This window comes from Dreissena polymorpha, chromosome 13 (assembly GCF_020536995.1).
Source record: "Dreissena polymorpha isolate Duluth1 chromosome 13, UMN_Dpol_1.0, whole genome shotgun sequence".
Taxonomy (NCBI): Eukaryota; Metazoa; Mollusca; class Bivalvia; order Myida; family Dreissenidae; genus Dreissena; species Dreissena polymorpha.
Genome location: NC_068367.1, coordinates 64,225,905 through 64,245,272, shown reverse-complemented (window position 1 = coordinate 64,245,272; position 19,368 = coordinate 64,225,905). Strand labels below are relative to the sequence as shown.

The 19,368-nt window shown below is 34.8% G+C and overlaps 3 protein-coding genes across 7 annotated transcripts in view; 1 reads left to right on the top strand and 2 right to left on the bottom strand.

Moving 5' to 3' along the window:
* LOC127855585 (probable thiopurine S-methyltransferase) overlaps positions 1 to 19,368 on the top strand; it is a 288,200-nt gene that overhangs the window by 123,551 nt on the left and 145,281 nt on the right. The window contains exon 1 of one of the 5 annotated variants that reach the window (XM_052391322.1): positions 13,002 to 13,345. The exons of 3 other annotated variants lie outside the window; for them this stretch is intronic. In XM_052391322.1, the coding sequence (XP_052247282.1) occupies positions 13,321 to 13,345 (25 nt within the window). In that variant the 5' untranslated portion in view covers positions 13,002 to 13,320. Of the gene's footprint in view, positions 1 to 13,001; positions 13,346 to 19,368 lie in introns of those variants that run through there. One more of the 5 variants, XM_052391319.1, reaches the window with a different exon arrangement.
* The window catches only part of LOC127855579 (uncharacterized), a 142,624-nt gene that overhangs the window by 82,603 nt on the left and 40,653 nt on the right, over positions 1 to 19,368 (bottom strand). The gene's annotated exons all lie outside the window — the stretch shown is intronic.
* On the bottom strand, positions 5,361 to 7,836 carry LOC127855584 (uncharacterized). Its single transcript, XM_052391317.1, has 2 exons — positions 7,676 to 7,836; positions 5,361 to 7,165 (listed from the first exon to the last, which is right to left on the bottom strand). Exon 2 carries the CDS (start codon positions 6,459 to 6,461, stop codon positions 5,487 to 5,489), a length of 975 nt encoding a protein of 324 aa, XP_052247277.1. The 5' UTR covers positions 6,462 to 7,165; positions 7,676 to 7,836; the 3' UTR covers positions 5,361 to 5,486.

Sequence of the window (19,368 nt, the reverse complement as noted above, 5' to 3'; positions counted from 1 at the left end):
ATATGCAAATATATATTTTCTGGTAGCATTTTTCAAATGCCAATATGAACTGTAATAGTCTTTTTAAAACATTGTATTTTGAGAGAAATAGTATGCATATGCTGCTGATTGCTACTGTTATAAACTGTTAAAAACTTATGTTTTCTGAACTGAAATATATTTCTCTGCCTGAAAAGTGCTACATTTAGATAATAATAATACTAAATGGAAATTTTACAAGTGCTATTTATACTTACTGATGTTAATAAAATAAAACAAATAATAGTATATATATCAATATGCAATCGGTTATATTATAAAACTAACCATTCACAGAAAATGTATATATTTTACCTTGTTTCACATTAAGTGGCAGCCTCTTCTTTCTGCAGTGCCTCTGTACAGGACTCTTTTGCAAGAGCTCAAACATTTTCCAAACCTGCAAACGATAGAAAATTAAACTTTAATTGATAAATGCTATTTGTTATAAAGGAGTAATTGTAAATTACAAATTGCACCAATAGCATTTAATGTATTATGTCATTGTACTCAAATATAGAGCTGGCATTCCGCAAAATGTCATGGCAAGAGATGGATACTACACTTTATGTTGTTTCAATACTGAACATTTTTTTTTTAAAGGCAAAACATGAAAACAAAATGAAAGTATATAAATAAACATAAATTCCCTTCATTTATGGTAATTATATTGCTTCTATATTAACTACCATGCCACCACCATCTGTGACTACATATGACAATATAAACAGGAATTACACAATATAAAGTTAATGAAATCGGCACATTAAAGGTGTTGTGATACAAGCATTGCGCACATGATAGTAAAATGCAGATAGCATCATGATCCCGTGAAAGTACTACGCTACAACGGTTGGTTACAGAGGTTTTACTGAGAAAGGAATATGCTATGCATATGCTTGATACTCACTGCATATGAACAATCCCCTGTATTAACATAATATTGTATTAAATAATGATTGCATGGTAGCATTATTTACAACAGATTTGAACGGGTACCTATGAAGCATAAAATATTTAGAAAATGTTATGGTATGTTGTTATAACAGAAATGAAGCTACAATTCAAGTAGAAAAGATGTACAGGCATATAATATGAATAAATCTAAATTTAATACATATCATGGTTCAAGTGTTGCAAATTAACTACAAGTTTATGGCAGTTAATAAGTTTAACATTCCTATTGTAGCTTTTGTGTTAACAACAAATTCTTGAGGACCACGTAATGTTTCAGCAATACGCTTACGTTTATTGTGTCCACCTTGTTGTCCATCTTACAATGGTAATACTCAACAGACAATACAGAACCAAGTCCATGGTAAGGGTAAGAGATGATGGTTGCGCTCACGAAGAAATAGAAAATATTTACCGGTCAATTGTTTTCTTAAGCTGCATCCAATCGGTCATGTGTTTCAAAAATACAGATCTAGCAAAACTAAATAGTGCGAACACCAAAACAAGTGCTCATAATTATCAAGTATCATATGACTTACACCCTGCATTGTTTACCTTATACGTGTTTAGCATTTATACAGTATTTTCTTGTGATTAAAAAAGATGATTGATGCAAAGTTATGAGGATGTTTTGTTAAAAAGACATAATTATGTATTTAAAGAAAAATGTATTACGTTTCAGGGTGGACAACTGCTAACACTCTTGATAAAGCAGTAGTGCAAAGGAAGAGATAAGCGTGTTACTAGCTTAGTTGTTCCTTGTTTTCAATACTTTGGTGATGACAATAAATACATGTATGATCAGATCATTAAAAAACATTATACTTTAAATAATTGTTTTAATTTAGACCATTGACTATGTTCTGTTCTCTGTGCATGTCTGGAGGGTTCAGAGTGAATTTCGAACGAAACAAAAATATTTTCATTTTGATAATATAAATTGATTAATAATGTGTAGTGATCTTCACAAATTTCAGGTTTGAAAAGACAAAATAACAATGAAGAAGAAGATTGCTTATCATATTGATTGTTATTGCAATACATTGTGGACAAATAGGCGGTCTCCATTGTGTGATGTATTTTTAATTTGTGTGTAGAAGGTTGCTTATAAGTTAACAGTCATTTATATATTTTTCTATTATTGCAGATCTTCCAATCCTGATGCAACCTCAGCTTACCAAGTTTACATCTAAAGCCAGTTTGGACATTGTGTGAATGGTAATATGGGCAATATATTGTGTTCATAGTGTGTTGTGATTGACCTTTTTTAGAACAGATGTTTTATTCCAAACTAAATAGGTCATTTTTCATCAAGAAATAACAAAATACATTGTAATGATTTGCATGAATTTGAGGTTAATCAACTATGGGTACCTTGTGTTTTGTAATCACTTTGTCATCCATAAGTAAACATAGTTAGCATGTACAAGTATGTTGAAATGAGTGAATTTTGTTTTCTATCTACACTTATGCTAAGATAAATAATATATTGACTTTACATACATTTGTGGATAACACATATCACGTATATGAAATTGACAATTAAGTGTTTCCATAGTAGCTGTTACTCAATTAATAATGTCTCATAAATAAGATATATCATTGAACAAAAAACAATGTAAAATTGCTAAATAAATGCAAAACATATGGCAGTCTAGATGCACAACATCAATTGAATCATGAGTAGTTAATAAATTTGTTTTAAGTTGGTAAGATTTACTAACTGTTCAATTTCGGACTACACACCTATTTCTAGAAAATGTGCATACATGTTTAGTATAATTTATATGTTTACGATGTTCCATATTTGTCTAGAACTTATTTAGTGAATGTTGGTGTTATTTTTGTCTTACATTCTTTAAAATTGTAATCCATATGAAAAAAGAACATTTTGTTTCCATGGCAACCATGAGTACTTAATGAATTATAATATTACACTTACTTCTGTACTTAGTAATAAATTATGTTCATCGAAAACGCAAACAATGGAGTTATCATCAACACATAGTGATCAGCAGAACATGGTTTTTATTCATTGAATCGAAACGTCATTTTAAACCTTTGTTTAAATGGAACTAAATAACAACCAATTTACCCGGCCAATATTAAAGCCAACAGTTTGAATGATAACATAATAATTGTTGTTTAAGACAATACACAGTTCACTATAAGTGTAAGGTGTAAATACTAAATGTTGGACATAATGACTTAATCGTGAAACAAATTGTATAGCCTTAAGAAAGCGACTCCACTGAATCCTGGTTTAGCCTTATCCCTGCCATCATTACGAGCTACAGATTTACGTCTGTAAACAGTTGAGATAATTAGAAGTAAATGAGGCAGTTGTTTAACAAGTTGCTTTGGGCATGTTCAATTCGCATTTGCCGATGAACACTATAGGTAAAACTTAAATGAAATGCCACAAAATTCAATTATGTCACAGCTTCGGCTGCCACCTTGTAAAGAGAGGCGTGACGCTGATTCGTGTGCCTCTTTGCTCTGAGCTGAGACCGCATCAAACCATTTTGTATTTTTCTAATCCACCCCTTATTATTTATTGGATGACTTCTAGTATAGTAATGTTAAAAAATGATATGTGCATGCAATGCACGTATTACGTGTGAAGGGAATTCGTTTAAGGTCTGGGCGAATTATATGTTAGTATGACTAGACGACAGTCCAATCAATATGCAGCCAATCAAGGGAGGTGGTCAAAGTGGATTATGTAGGCAGGTGGCTGCTTTAGCTTGGTTTCAACCTTTTTGATTGTATGGATAGTATCATTGTCATTTAAAGAAAGAACACACAAAGTCTAGAAAGTCTTCTTTGTACACAAGCATTACACAAGTATTATTTTTCTCCATGAAAACATGAGTTTAACAAAACCAAAGATCTTTCAAGATTTATGTGAAAACAAAGATTAGAAACTTTAATGGAATAACACGGGAGGTCTGCTTTTATCTGTTAATTTGCATTGTCGTGCGTCATTATATCGATTTCGCCTGGTGAATTTAAATAAGAATGATATTGTGACTTCGCACAGTTGTGTAAACAAGTAAAACATTTAACAAGGATTTTGAGTTTTATAAAAAAAAACAACGATAAATGATATTGATACATATCTAATACATTCACGGTTTATAAAATATGTGTTCTTGAAACAAAATTTATTGACAATTAGTTAGATGCCCCTCGGATATGCTTTTTTAAAGAACACTTTTCAGTGCTGACTTTGCCTTAAACTTAATCCCGGTTATAGTTTAATGTCTTTTACGATACGACCATATGTGTTTGTAAACTATATGCGCAACGTTCACCTAAACGTTTTAATTTCCTCTCTGCAAATGACATTGCGACTGAGTTCGCATTTAAGACTAGCGTTTGGTTTGTGATTAAAATTCATAAAGTGAGAGGTTCGGCCAGTCATTAAACCATAACCCCCCCCCCATATGAATTAAAATTTTCAATGCGATGATCACATTTTAGGTTATTGTATGTTTTTATTTGGTGTTCTGCTATAAATGTTGTGGACACAACGAGAAGCAAGCTCCCCCTGGTTATAGCTTCTGGAGTTTCATTAATTGTTGAATTACTATAGCTATGGCGATTACAAGTTTTATTTTGTATAACAAGATTACACGTTTTAATGTTAAAATTTTGGTTTTGTTCACACTATATATTCAACGTGACGAGATCATTGTTTATAAGTAGCCCATTCCATTATGTATGTTAGCCGCTAAAGTCTCCCTTTTTCAACGATCATCAGATCGTATTGAAAGTCTGTATATCTTACATAAATGTTTGAAACAAAATCACCACAAGAACCGTGTTTTAAGACTATTTCTTTCTTCCTATAAACCTTTTTTTTTCATTTGATACACACATATACATGTACCCATGTGGTTAAAACATGCAATGCCTCAGTTGGTCGATGCTTCGTGCAGATTTTAAAATTAAACTCATTTAAATTTGTACTAACAGACAGTTCATTGTGGATTTTATTAGATATTTATCATCAACAATTCACCCTTAAAGAGTTAAAATTAGGTCCCTTAATTCACAACTTTTCCTGCCAAATGGCCAAATGTTTTATAAAGACGAAAAGAGCGAAGTGATTTTCAAATGATACTCTTATTTATAAACCTCAAATGTTTCATCTTTATAAGTAACACCGTGTTGTTGTCTCTAAACAGACCATTCAAACTCTGCCTACTAGTTTTAAACTGACCACATTACGGAACATCGAATTGTTTATGTAACCTAATTACTTGAACGATTGATAACTTCTTTGAAAACCAATGGATCATAGTGTACATTTATATACTACCAGTATGCCTATACACAGACAATATATCAAAGTCAATATAAACAACGCTGATGCTGCATACTGCAGTTTTTAATTATTTAATAAACTACTGTTTAGTTTATGAAACAGCAAACAACAAATAGCATAACTTGTTACACACAGTGCTAGCCCTGTACCCGAATAATTCATATTTAAGAATAGGATAGCATTAAATAATCCAGTTTAAATCCTTTATCCACAAAACATCCTCCGGCCAAGACTTTCGGTTATCAATTTTCAACGTAACTGACCTCTCCAGTGGATTAGACGGTTTAAATCCTCTGCATGTTAAAAACTGTATTATTCTGGCGCCGTCATCGGAGTCTTTATGATGAACCCATTCCATCAAAAGAAATTTTACATCTACCTTATCAAAAAATTTCTTTCCACCAATCATCGCTTTGAGTTCAAACGCTTCTATGTCCATTTTTATTACCACGGGTCGGTTCCTTAGCATTGGCATTAAATCATCTAGAGCAATTGCCATCGAACTATTCTCATCGGTGACAATACTGTTGTTCATGACACCGCTTACCATTTGCAAAGCTCCGACGTTCGTTTCCCTTTCTTTAAATCCCACTAATTCTTTTTTGTCGGAGAGCGCGTTCCAGATCAGCGTTACCATTCCGGTAAGATTTCCCATCTGAAGTGACGTAGTAAGCATCTCGAGGTTCTTCTGGTTGGCATCAAGTGCTGTGACCCGCCGCCCGAACTTAGCTATTGCAAGAGTATACACCCCGACGTTACAACCGAAATCGAAAAATTCTAGATTAGGATCACCGCGAAGTATGGAAACCACTTCCAAGATAAGAGCGCCTTCCCAACTCCCTTCGTTTATGATGTATTTGGAAACAAACAAATCCACCTCTGGATCGTATACACAAATCGGTGTGATTTCCAGAGTGTTTATTTTCATATCAACACATTTGTGAATCTGTTTTGCACTTGAATAGTCAATAGAAGTGTTAAACACTCGAACCTCATTTTCCAGGCCCATCGCATTCCTTGCACTCTTAAATTTAGTATTAATTTTTCCTGAGGATGTGAACTTTGTCAGTCCATATATGACAATAAACACAGGATAACAAATACATGCTAATAAAAGCGCTAGTATCAGCCGTTTTATGAGCTTCATGGAAAACATCTTTCAATGTTAAATTGTTGTAATATTAAGATACGAATATGGATTTTACCGTTGGTGTATATTCTGTTTTGACACGACAAAACATGCAAATTAATATCTCTAGATGTCACAGTCTTTTGCACGTATTCTATGTTTGCATACTATTCCAACAATAGTGTTCATTAACATATGTGAAATTGTTGCTTACGTGTTATGAGAAACTTTCTCCGTGATAATATATTTTACGGTAGAGTTGTACATTAGGTATTAAGCGTTTGATATGTCACATTATTCCAATGTCTTATTATCTAACTGCAGAATGCATTACGTTCGTAACTTAAGATGTGCCTTTTCTAGTTAACAATGATTCAAATTTGACGTTCTGTGCCGATAACATATGCAGTGTGCATAGATACCGCCTTTAGCAATCTCTGATTTTTCAGATAAGCAGACCAGTTATCCTTCACCTTCATTAATTTAAAGATTATACCTAAAGTTTTCAACGTACTTCTTTGTCGAGGTTTGTGGTTATCTTCATGCACTCGTTTATGTTAACTGCGTCTTTGCAGCACGATAAGGTATATGTTTACCTTTGGAGGGGACCATCGCGCACTCAATGCAGACCTGGTCCAGTGGTTGAATAAACAGTGCAAAGTTTCGTTTAAAGCATGCAATACTCGAAGATTACTTCTTATCAGAAACGCACTGATAAGCTATCTCATCAGCTGAAAAGCAATATTTCTTCCTTAGTCGGTCAATAAGTATCAAGAGGCATAAGATAATCTACGTCATTTAGTAAACTTATTCTGATAGTTTCATAAACGTGATTTGCATCAAACTCGATAATTGTGTTTTAAAACTAGTAAGCATATTTTATCCACATTATGCTTGTGATATTCAAGTTATCAATCAGTGTGTTATGCACATTTTGAGGGTAAAATGCAATAAGAAACATTTCTAGCACACAATGTATAAGTAAATAATAATGTTTACACATGCATCGCCCACATTCATACTTCAATACGCAAAAGTTTAAGTCTGCATAAAACTGCCCGCCCGCCCGCCCACCCGCCTATCTATCTGTTACTTCGTGAGCAAAACAATTATACCCAAATCAAACCAGTTTTAGCCAAATAAACACAGCGACTTAGATAATAAACTTGTTTCACAAAGGTAAAAACATGTATTACATGTAAACTGACTATCAATAAAGTAAAAAGAAAATATAGTCTTACCTTTTCTCAAATATGATGCCTGTTGTGTCCCTCGCTGAAAATCCTCCCTCTTGTCAAAGCATTTCTCGTTCGGATTTCTCTGCATTTCGACCATGGACGCCCTAATTGTCTGCTGAGCTTTCTCTCGCCTCCATTTTATATTATCCTGGTCAAATACACAACTCGAATGTCGTATCAATAGATTAACAACGCATATAAATAACAGAACGTGAAACCCGTGCATATTTCGCGCTAAACCATTACCGTTCTGTCTTTTCTAAATACCATGCACATTGCGAACACAAAACCGTATTTGTTTCAAAAATCATTTCATTTGATAAATACGGTATTGTGTTTGTGGTTTGTATGTTATTTACCACAGAGAGTGCAATAATTGTTTGTCACGAACATTGCATTTGTTTGTTTTGGTATATGTATTGATTTGCAGTTCGAGATTTGTTGGAGATAAAATTATGTAAACTCTCTGAAAATAAAAGGATGCATCCTTTCATCTTCAGACCTCGGAACCATAATGTCAAATTTTGAAACGCTTTTCATCGATAATTTGTAAGATAACTGTATTATCAACAAAGGACCTTTTTTACTTCGTTTACGGACCCCGTCACAAAGTGTGCAATATTTCCCGCGCTCATAAAAAATAATGATGCAAACTTTTTCCTCTTGAATAAATGGTGCGATAAAACCGTTTTATATATATTTTTTACCGTGATTGTTGCGTCCTTTTTTAATGCCGAATAAGCAATCGTAACTGCTTGGCCTACAAGCCGAAAAATATCACATAAACCGGAACTAGAAATAACCGGTCGACAAATGAACAAGTATTCCAGCATTCTCTAAAACCTGATTTCCACCGAAAACTATTTTGCGTATTATATACACAAACAATATCAAACAATTAACAGTAATTTTGACATTTTAGTGCTTCATTTATGCAAACTGTTATTTTTGTTGGCAGTACTAACTGAAACAACTTAAGAATTTGCCCGAAACCTGTATAAAATAACTGCATAGATTGATATGTGGTTAATCTTTTTAATCAGGGGCACAAGGTCGATAATACCTTGAATAGACCAAATTTGTTTAGTGTTACTGTAACACGTATTTTTTTTTAAAGAGATTGTCTTTAAATGGCTAATTTATTATCTGAGATTGCATCATGTTTTCAGCAGCAAAGGTTAGCGTCCTTCTATCTAATTGAATGATCCAAGCAAGTCTGAAACACCATACGTAGCGCGTGCATGAGTTTAGATCGTTACATGTTTGGGGTCCATATTATGTGGCTTAATCAATTGAACATCGCTTTATGTATATCTCGACTGTGTTAGATAAGTGTAAACACTATAAAACAATCACGTAAAAAAACAATGACGTGTATTTGTCTATGGCAACACACGACTTAGGTGGTTGATAATAATAGGTCAACACCATAACATGTAGAATGAATGCATTAATAAATATTGATACATTAGAGCATTTTCAAGATCTTCCCATATGACACAAAGTACAAGTTCTGGTACAACCAATTAAGAATCATAAAAGTGTTAAGAAAGATAAGCATAAATAAAATTGTGGCTTTCAATACAATCAAGCTAAAATTAGCTTTAAACTAATCGTATTTGCACATCGATTTGTTTTAAATAAAGGCTAAAAATTCTTCATTACAGTGCAGTGAATTGTATGGCATCATTTATGTAAATAAACGTGTAAAACAATTCTGAAAGGTACGATATCGAAATACGGTTTTTTAAATGCTTAATCATGTATTTCAATGAGTATACATAAAAAGTGCAGATGTCAAATATATTTTGACAGGACCTAACTTAATAAATAATCGGTTAATATGTGGCAAAAGTGACAAAAAGTAAGAAAGTTGTGTTAAATCCACAACAGTAAAGACGTGTTTGCAGTTAAGACAAATACTTCTACAGATGTGGTGTATCATTAAAAGGAAAATATTATGTACACAACGCTACACATTATCAGACATATTGACAAGCAATACAAGAACATGGTCTTGTCAAAACTGTGTCAGTTTGCAATTTGAAAATAATGAGAAAAATAAATGTATGTTCCTTTCATCATTAATTTTAGTTATGCTCATGAAGACAGAAACATCCCTAATAAGACCTGCATGATGTTGACAATAAGCTGAACAATGAATTTTTAATGTAAATGCTAATAAACATTTTGTCTTAAGTGACAATTAAGATCTTTTGGGAGCTTTGTACGACATAGGGCCTTCACAGCGTATAAGATGCCTCACACACAATCATGGAATGGGGAATCGTTTACATATTTGTTTTGTGTTTTAAACGGCATTTATTCAATGAGGCCAATGTTAGTTTCAACAGTCTGTTTTATCTCATAGACTTCACTTTTGCCAACATATAAATTGCTATGGAGTACATTTTATCCTACATGGTACGTCCATGCAGACTTGATGATTGGATAAACAAAATCTTGGCTTAGCCCTTCACCAACATGCTATTTAGATAAAAGGATATAAATACAAGTTATGTGATTTCAAGTCTAACTGACCGATGTTATAAGACTGAAAATCTGTACAAAGCAGACAAACATCTAAATCAACAAAAAAAGACTTATTGGTATGAATGTCTATTTAAAAAGGGTTATAATTCAGTGATGTTCTTTTTAGAGTCGGTCCTTCTACAATCCTACATGATTCTCTGCAATCACAGATCGGTTCAAATAGGATCTCTGGTCAGTTGAACCTTGAAGCTCGGGGACATTGCTCGGGTATTAACAGTAGCAGCGTATTTACTCAGGACCTTGAGACAAACGCACAACTCACCCTACACTCTGTTTGCAGCCAGTCTTACCCTGAGTTTCCAAACTTTCCTGCTCAGGGTTCGCAATTACTTCATCTACAAGGTACATTTTAGTTTTGTGTAAATGTTCCAGGCAAAATATGTTATATAACTAAAATGTATCATGTCATTAAGAGGAATTTTCAAAGAATTTCGTATTTTTTAGAAATGTCATTTATGTGCTCAAACCGTTACTTTTAGCAAAAGCTATTTATTTGTGTCAGTGCAAATCGTTTCACATTCCATGTGATGAAAATAATGTATAAACGTTCATGTTTAATATTCATTTCACATTGGCATACGCAAAATAAAAATCTGTCTTTTATGCACTAGTTGAAATTCTTAAGAAAACTTGTTTAAAAAGGTTATTTGAAATAAAGCACCTTTTAGCGTCGTGTTTAAATCCAATAGAGTTAAAATGTAGAACCCCAAAAAGTCACGTGATTCTGCACCCTGGGTATGTTAGTATTGATAGTTTGATACTACTCGATGAAAATACAATATTAAATGTATCTCTCAACAAATGATTATTTGCCCAACCATAAACATGATGAAAGACCCGTATGGGTCGTATGCTGTGTGTCATCCTTACCTATGTAAGGATTGATATATTCGAGTGTTATTTTTTATTCGAAAATATTCAAATTTAAAATTGGCCATAAAGAAAGGCATAAAACCAATTTTAATGCGCTCCGAAACAGATATTATGTGTTTTTGAATGTGGTGCATGTTTATAAACGCACGCATGTAATCAACTTTAAACCACATGCAAGTCGTGTGGATTGATAAGCAAGGTCATTATTTTCAAGGGAAATAACCAATGGCTCTATCTCTGGTGTCCCGAAGTGGTTTTTGTCTCGTTTATTGTAAAAAAATGAAAGTATGGTTAATATTTGTTTACAGCGACATGTTTTGATTAAGGTTCACCGTTAAACAAAACTTACACAATATCAAACATAGAAAGATACTTATAGCAGTTAATGGATTATTTGTGCATTAAGACTGATAGGGGAAGCTAACGGTCTTTTGGGAATGGTATTTTCAGAATTGTTTCAATGTCATAAATTTAAATTCTAAAATTCAGTCGTTCTAAGAATCTTGTTCGATCTACCACGATGAGTTTTTATATTCTCTGCTCTGGAATGTTGATAACACGTGAGCGTTTATGACATTTGAAGTGAAAGGTTGGTTTTGAAATCTGTTACAATGAACTTAAAAATTTATACTGAAACAACAATAGCTGCACGTTAATTAACACCAAGACGAATTGACATTGTATCGAGTAACGCACATTTTAATTATCGGACATGTCTTTGATCCATAATTTGACAAGACCGTTTAAGGAAATAATTTAAGTTTTCATGTATGTTTCATCCCAAAATTATATTAATTCGACGAACATTATATGCTTAATGTTTTGACAATGATGGTTAATTATATTTAGGTTGAACTTATAGCTATGGCAATTATCGTGTTTTTAAGATAGAATTGAGGCAGTTATCCGCAGATTTTCCGAGGCTTCCTTACGCGTCGTGGATAAGTATTGAGGTGTCATGCCCATTACATCTAGAGCCGTGACTCCAATCTAATAACAACCACGGGCGAACTTTCTTAAACATTCTAGTTTACATGTTGAGTTGTTAAGATTGTTTCTATTCGTGAACAAATGTCACGGCACAAGACACACACATAAGTTTTACTACTGCTTCGTCCGAAATGTTTGTCCATGCTGGACAATTCTACGCTTCATATGTTCCGCTTCGTATTTGACATTGACCATAAGTTCTTACATTGGCCTTGGTCCAGTTCTTTTCTCGTGACACCAAACACCCAGCATGGGCACGCTTATCACTTCTATTTATTTAAAACTCTGTCCACGTTGGACCCTTAAGCATGTATTTTACATGTGACATGGGCATTTGACATATCGACCAGGTTCTTTGCGCGATATTGCCATACTGCATGGTGTTGCATAGCAACTCTATGAACGAAAATTTATGTTAAGAATAATAATGGCGTACTGTTCTACACTGAACACTGGCGTCGTGAATATCATTTCCAGTTTTATAGTTTTCTTTACGCATAACCTGCTAAATAATTTATCAAGAGACTGATTGGAAATCGCCATGGACCTTATTCATTGGAAGATTAGCTACGAAATGTTTCGCACTATACGCAGCTTATGTTGCAGAGAGAAATAGTGAATAATTTATACTGTCGATAACCTGAAATTTATGTCGATTACTATCTAAGATTTAAGAAACAGGCCCAGTATATGCAAACGTGTGTGCATTCAGACGAAACAATCACAAAAAAGCTTACGAACATAAAGTAAACTTTACTCAAAGATTGCAATATTTATAAATCTAGCCGCATTATTTAAGTAATGGGTCTTAATTTGTTCTTGTTCTTGTAATTATTTGAGCATTTGTTGCAGTGATTATTGAACACTATTCATTATCTACATGCATCCGTAAAATGTGGGTACATGCGTCGTAAACAAATAATTTATGTGATCCAATGCGATGTATGGATTTAAATAATAGCAACGCTTTGGATAGACGAATTGTAGAAGTGAAATCGCATTTATCTGTTCAGTTATCTCTCTTTCAATATTTGTTGTTTACAAGTTTAAACATTACTAGTTCTTCTGCGCATGTGCGACGTTAAGAGAGTTATAAATAGGCCGACTTTGCATCCAGATGACGAAGCGATTTGAGAATATATATATTAAAGTCAGAGAAACTGTTCAGCAGACGATTAAAATAGTTCTGATATAATCTGTAATATTCCAGAGTTAAAACCGCGTGCGTGGAAATGTCGAATTTGCAAACAGTACACAGTAAGTGATATTTTTTGATTTTACGATTAGTGTAGTATGAAGTTGATATGGTTTAATAGTTAAGATAATATTTATGCACATAATGCAACTAAATTATTGTGAATTTTTAATTAATATTATTGATTGTCTTCATTTTTATAATATAAAGTAAAATAGCACGAATCTTTCAATCCATTTAGTTATTTTAACTGAGTCGTATGCTGTTGTTTGTTCAAGGCATGAGCATACATGTGAGTCGCGTTCTGAGAAAACTGGGCATAATGCATGTGCGTAAGTGTCATCCAGGATTAGCCTGTGCAGTCCGCACAGGCTAATCAGGGACGACATTTTCCGCCTAAAAAATTTTTGCTTAGAAGAGACTTCATTTTAACGAAAAATGTCATAAAAGCGAAAAGTGTCGTCCCTGATTAGCCTGTGCGGACTGCGCAGGCTAATCTGGGACGACTCTTTACGCACATGCATAATGCCCAGTTTTCTCAGATCACGACTCATGTTAGATCGGATACAAGCTAATCCAAAATTGTATATCGGCATTTATAGGGATGTATTACTTTGCATCATGGTTTTAATCATCTTCCCGGTATCGATCTGCTTTTTACGAACGTTTAAGAGGCATTAATATTCGATTGTATTGACGCCAAAAATGTTGTTTGTGTATACTAAAATTTGTTAAAGGAATATATGAAGCTTAAATTTGTGTTCATTATCTTTTTTCATGATAAGTTTTTGATCAATTCCATAAATCTTCAAAATAAAGGGAACCATTGTTTTCATATATACCTGCGCTCTTTGAAGACCGGGCTTTATACACATGTGCTTAAAGTATCGACTCAAAATAATATGTGCATTTCGCACAGGCTAATAAGGGAGGACACTTTTCAATCTTATGGTACTTTTCGCTTAAAGAAAGTATTTTCTAAAAGAAAATCAAGGCTAGGCGGAAAGTGTCGTCCCAGATTAGTCTGTGTGCACATGCATTTAGCTCTGTTTTCCCACAGACTGGTTCATATACTTGTTGACAATTATGAAAGTGTAATTGATCATAAATTAACTAGAAACAACTAGAAACATCTGTTTTGTACGAAATAGTGTATCTACAATGTACGACTATGTTTTAATGTTAAATTGTAACACATTTGTCTGCAACGGTGTTTCTCCAACCACACAATACTTGCAAACAACAGACTCGTATTAACATAATAAATCTGTAATTTGTTGCTTCAATTATACACACTTCATTATGTGTGATTGATGAACGTATTAAACGGGTGTCCGAAATGTCAAAAGGGTAAATGAAGCCTTATTAAGCGCGTATTTAAACAGATTTAAGACGACAAGTCATAATTGATTTATCTACAATGAGATAAGGACGACCTCTAATTCAGTTACAGAACACGTATTACAATCGTTAACCTTGTTTCTATACTTTATGTTAACATGATAAACGGCTTTAATGTTAAAAAAAAATCACGCTTGCCAGTAAATCTGTTTCTTACCATAAAAACGCACTTATTATACGTAAATATATCGTGGTGTCGTGGTCCTTGTTTTCACACAAAAATACTCCTTCATGCTTATGACTTCAGACTTGGCATATTTAACCCATTTATGCCTAGCGTCTAGAAAAAAGGCCTTGCCAAACTGCGTAGACCCAGATGAGACGACGCATGATGCGGCGTCTCATCAGGGTCTGCGCTGTTTGCTTTAAGAAATTAGAAATATTCTATATATAGAAATAAATATACTAGACATCCCTAATTTTGGAAATAAATTGATCCAATTTAGAAAGATGGACGAGTCCACTACGCATACATGGTTAATAATATTTTGTAAGTGCCCAATGTGTCATGGTGAATGTTAGCCTCTGAATGAATAACTCTATCTCGTTGCCATACTGGCTTCATGGTAAGTGCCTTGGTTCGCTGAGTGTCTTTGTATGTTCCGCAACCCTCAACCATGTTAACCCCTTTGTATGTTCTGCAACCTTGAACCATCTAAAGCCCTTTGTATGCTTTGCAACCCTCAACCATCTAACCCTCTTTGTATGTTTTGCAACCCTCAACCCTCTAACCCCCTTTGTATGTTCTGCAACTCTCAACCATCTAATCCCCTGTGTATGTTCCGCAATCCTCAACCACCTAACCCCCTTTGTATGTTCTGCAACCCTCAAACATCTTACCAACTTTGTATGTTCTGCAACCTTCAACCATCTAACCCCCTTCGTATGTTCTGCAACTCTCAACCATCTAACCCCCTTTGTATGTTCTGCAACTCTCAACCATCTAAACCCCTTTGTATGTTCTGCAACCTTCAACAATATAACCCCCTTTGTATGTTCTGCAACTCTCAACCATCTAACCCCCTTTGTATGTTCTGCAACCTTAAACTATCTAAACCCCTTCTTATGTCCTGCAACCCTCAACCATCTAACCCCCTTTGTATGTTCTGCAACCCTCAACCATCTAACCCCCTTTGTATGTTCTGCAACCCTCAACCACCTAGCCCCTTTGTATGCTCCGCAATCCTCAACCACCTAACCCCCTTTGTATGTTCTGCAACCCTCAACCATCTTACCCAATTTGTATGTTCTGCAACCCTCAACCATCTTACCCCCTTTGAATATTCCGCAACCCTCAACCATCTAACCCCCTTTGTATGTTCCGCAACCTTCAACAAACTTTTCCGTTGCCATACTAGATTCATGGTAAGTGCCTTGGTTCGCTTAGTGTCTTTGTATGTTCTGCAACCCTAATCCATCTAACCCCCTTTGTATGTTCCGCAACCTTCAACCATCTAAGCCCATTTGTAGGTTCTGCAACCCTCAACCATCTAACCCCCTGTGTAAGTTCTGCAACCTTAAACCATCTAACCCCCTTTGTATACTATGCAACCCTCAACAATCTAAACCCCTTTGTATGTTCTGCAACTCTCAACCATCTAAGCCCCTTTGTATGTTCTGCAACCCTCAACCCTCTAACCCCTTTGTATGTTCTGCAACCCTCAACCACCAAACCCCCTTTGTATGTTCTGCAACCCTCAACCATCTTACCCCTTTTGTATGTTCTGCAACCCTCAACCATCTAACCCCCTTTGTATGTTTCGCAACCCTCAGCCATCTAACCCCCTTTGTATGTTCCGCAACCTTCAACCATATTACCCCCTTTGTATATTCCGCAACCTTCAACCATCTAACCCCCTTTTGTATGTTCCGCAACCTTCAACCATCTAACCCCCTTTGTATGTTCCGCAACCTTCAACCATCTAACCCCCTTTGTATGTTCCGCAACCTTCAACCATCTTACCCCCTTTGTATGTTCCGCAACCTTCAACCATCTTACCCCCTTTGTATGTTCCGCAACCTTCAACCATCTAACCCCATTTGTATGTTCCGCAACCTTCAACCATCTAACCCCCAAGCCACCCCATCACTCTCATACCAGTAATACAACTACAATTCGAAAGGACCTCATTTAGTCATAACAAGCATGCACATAAATCAGGCACACCTCTTTAAATTTGAAATGCATAAACCTACGTAAATTCACGCGTGCCTAAATGGGAACATGAGAACTAATCGAAAATAAAGTAAAATAACATATTTATTGTAATGAAAGTCTTTCAAAGTATAAAAGAGCAAGTGAACGAAACGTTGTTGCTAAGGAGTTTGTTATTTTGATAGTCATTAATAAATATAGTCCTCGCGCATTATCGAATATCAACACCCAGTCCGCAATGAGTCTCACAAATCTAAAATTGAAAAAGACGTGCATGAATATTTTTTAACCCAGTTTTTCATATATTTTATGAAATGCGATGGGAAACTAGTATACTCGATAAAGGTCAAATTAAGTGCCGTAATAAAAAGTATATTGTTGTGTAGATGTGTGTCTATTATTTTAATAATAAAGAACATTTAAAATGGTTCCACATCATTGATTTGACGATCTGTGAACGCAAATCGTTGTGGGATGTGATATGATGTGTTTTTCTGGGTGTTGTTGTGTTGTGTTAATATGAATGGTATTATTCTTACATGTTGGTGATGATAATAATTACGATGATGATGATGATTATAACACCAGTCATACCAATAATTACAATCTACGAGATAAGCATGACTTCTTTAATTCCGTTGCATGCTTTATATTATTGTAATAGTTTTGTTACTTATTTAAACTCTTTAGAACATTACTCGTATCTTGAATTGGACCGCGCTTAAATGTGGTTGTGTTCAAAGAACAAAACATGCATAGTCATAGAGAAATTGAGTGTCCTGAGTACACTATAAGCATATGCAACCATTCTGTTTATCAGCTCGAACCATTTATACAGAGTACACTCAAAGTCGCTTGAACTATCACAGTCGCCATACCTCTAATGCCCGAAAGCCTTTCCCATAAATGAGTTGGTATGCTGCGCGGTCATTCATATGTATCAAGTGTCACCTAATCGACCGTGTCTACAGCAATGTCCGGAGTTCCCTTCTTTATTAGTATCCAACTATTAAGTAGTACAAGGGTAATTAAATTGGAAAGTGCTCTCTGTATTCTATTTAAATGAATCATTGTGATATGAGGTTATTTTTACGCTTTAATATTTTTTTTATAGTTATGGGCCAATGATGAGTGTACCTCCGAAAATTTGGATTGACCGTTCAAGGCGGTGACAAAAGTTTTGTTAATTTTTGTATTTATGATGTGTACCTGTTTCTTGTTTGCTGCAATTTTTATGCCTCAATGTTTGGCAATTGGTTGGTTGCCATAAGTAAACGACATCATGGACGGTTTAACAAGGTTTCTCTTCTGCTTGAGCTCTTCACTTTGTATATGTATATGTGTCTGTTTCATCGATCTTATCCAACCAAACTCATCGCAGTCGTAACCTCCCAAGGGTTAACGGCTGCCAGTAGAATCATTACATATCTGTAAGATTCCTTGTGTATGCCGTTTTTTTTATTTTGTGTTATTAAGTGATATCGTGCACAGAATATGGTTCGCATTTATTTGAAAGAATCACCATCATGGTATGTGTAATAGCGTCAGCAAATTTGATACGAGTTGTTCTAGAAGCAAGTCAAATCGCCTATCGACACGATAACGAGCTTTTCGAAGGGTGTCAACCTCTCTCGAACTTCAACTACCACCTCCATATATTTGCAAACCCCTATACATGGAAACGAGCGGTATAATTTAAGTTATTAAATACTTACCCTCCCTAAAGATATATCGATGCTGCTATCCGTGTTCATGGGGAGGTCTCTTCGACTATGTTCAAGCTCTACCAGAAATTATTCAGAACATCCGATTTTCACGGACATCAGTCCGTGCCCGATAGAGTTTGTCCCAACAAATTCTACGTCATAGCAGTGTTTTTTTCAAGCGGAACACCTCATTAACCTTAAAGTGTACCATATATTGACACGTAGAAGCATTTAATCCTTACTATAGGAAAACGGGTTTTAAAGCATGTGCGTAGAGTTTCGTCCCATCTTAACCCGTGCAGCCCGCACAGGCAAATCAGAGACTACACTTACCGCTTTAATTGTAATGTTTATCAAAGGGAAGTATCTTCTAGGCGAAAATATAGTATGGGCGGAAAGTGTCGACCCTGATTAGCCTTTGCCGACTGCACAGGCTAATCACGGACGACACTTAACGCGCATGTATTAAACCCTGTTTGAATAATCGCATGTCTCATTTTACTTTCTGGAATCTTTGACGGCGTTTCTACCATGACAGTGTATTTTATAGATAAAATAACACAGATATAATTATTGTGTTTGAGGAAATTAACCGCATTGAAATTGATGATATATTGAGTGAACAGTCGATTCGATTATTGACATTCATAATTGTATTGTAAGCTTCGAAGACAACGTTTCTTCGTCCTTAAGCAAATAGTTTTTATGATTTATCTAGTCTTCATAAAATATATGACAGGTTTTATGTCGCTCGGATAATGGAAAACAAGTGCACGATATCAATAATTTAAATCTTTGTTTTATTCTTCACGCGTACCTTTTC

Coding starts and splice junctions, on each gene's coding strand:
- LOC127855584 (XM_052391317.1), bottom strand. CDS start 6,461: ATGTTTTCCATGAAGCTCATAAAACGGCTGATACTAGCGCTTTTATTA.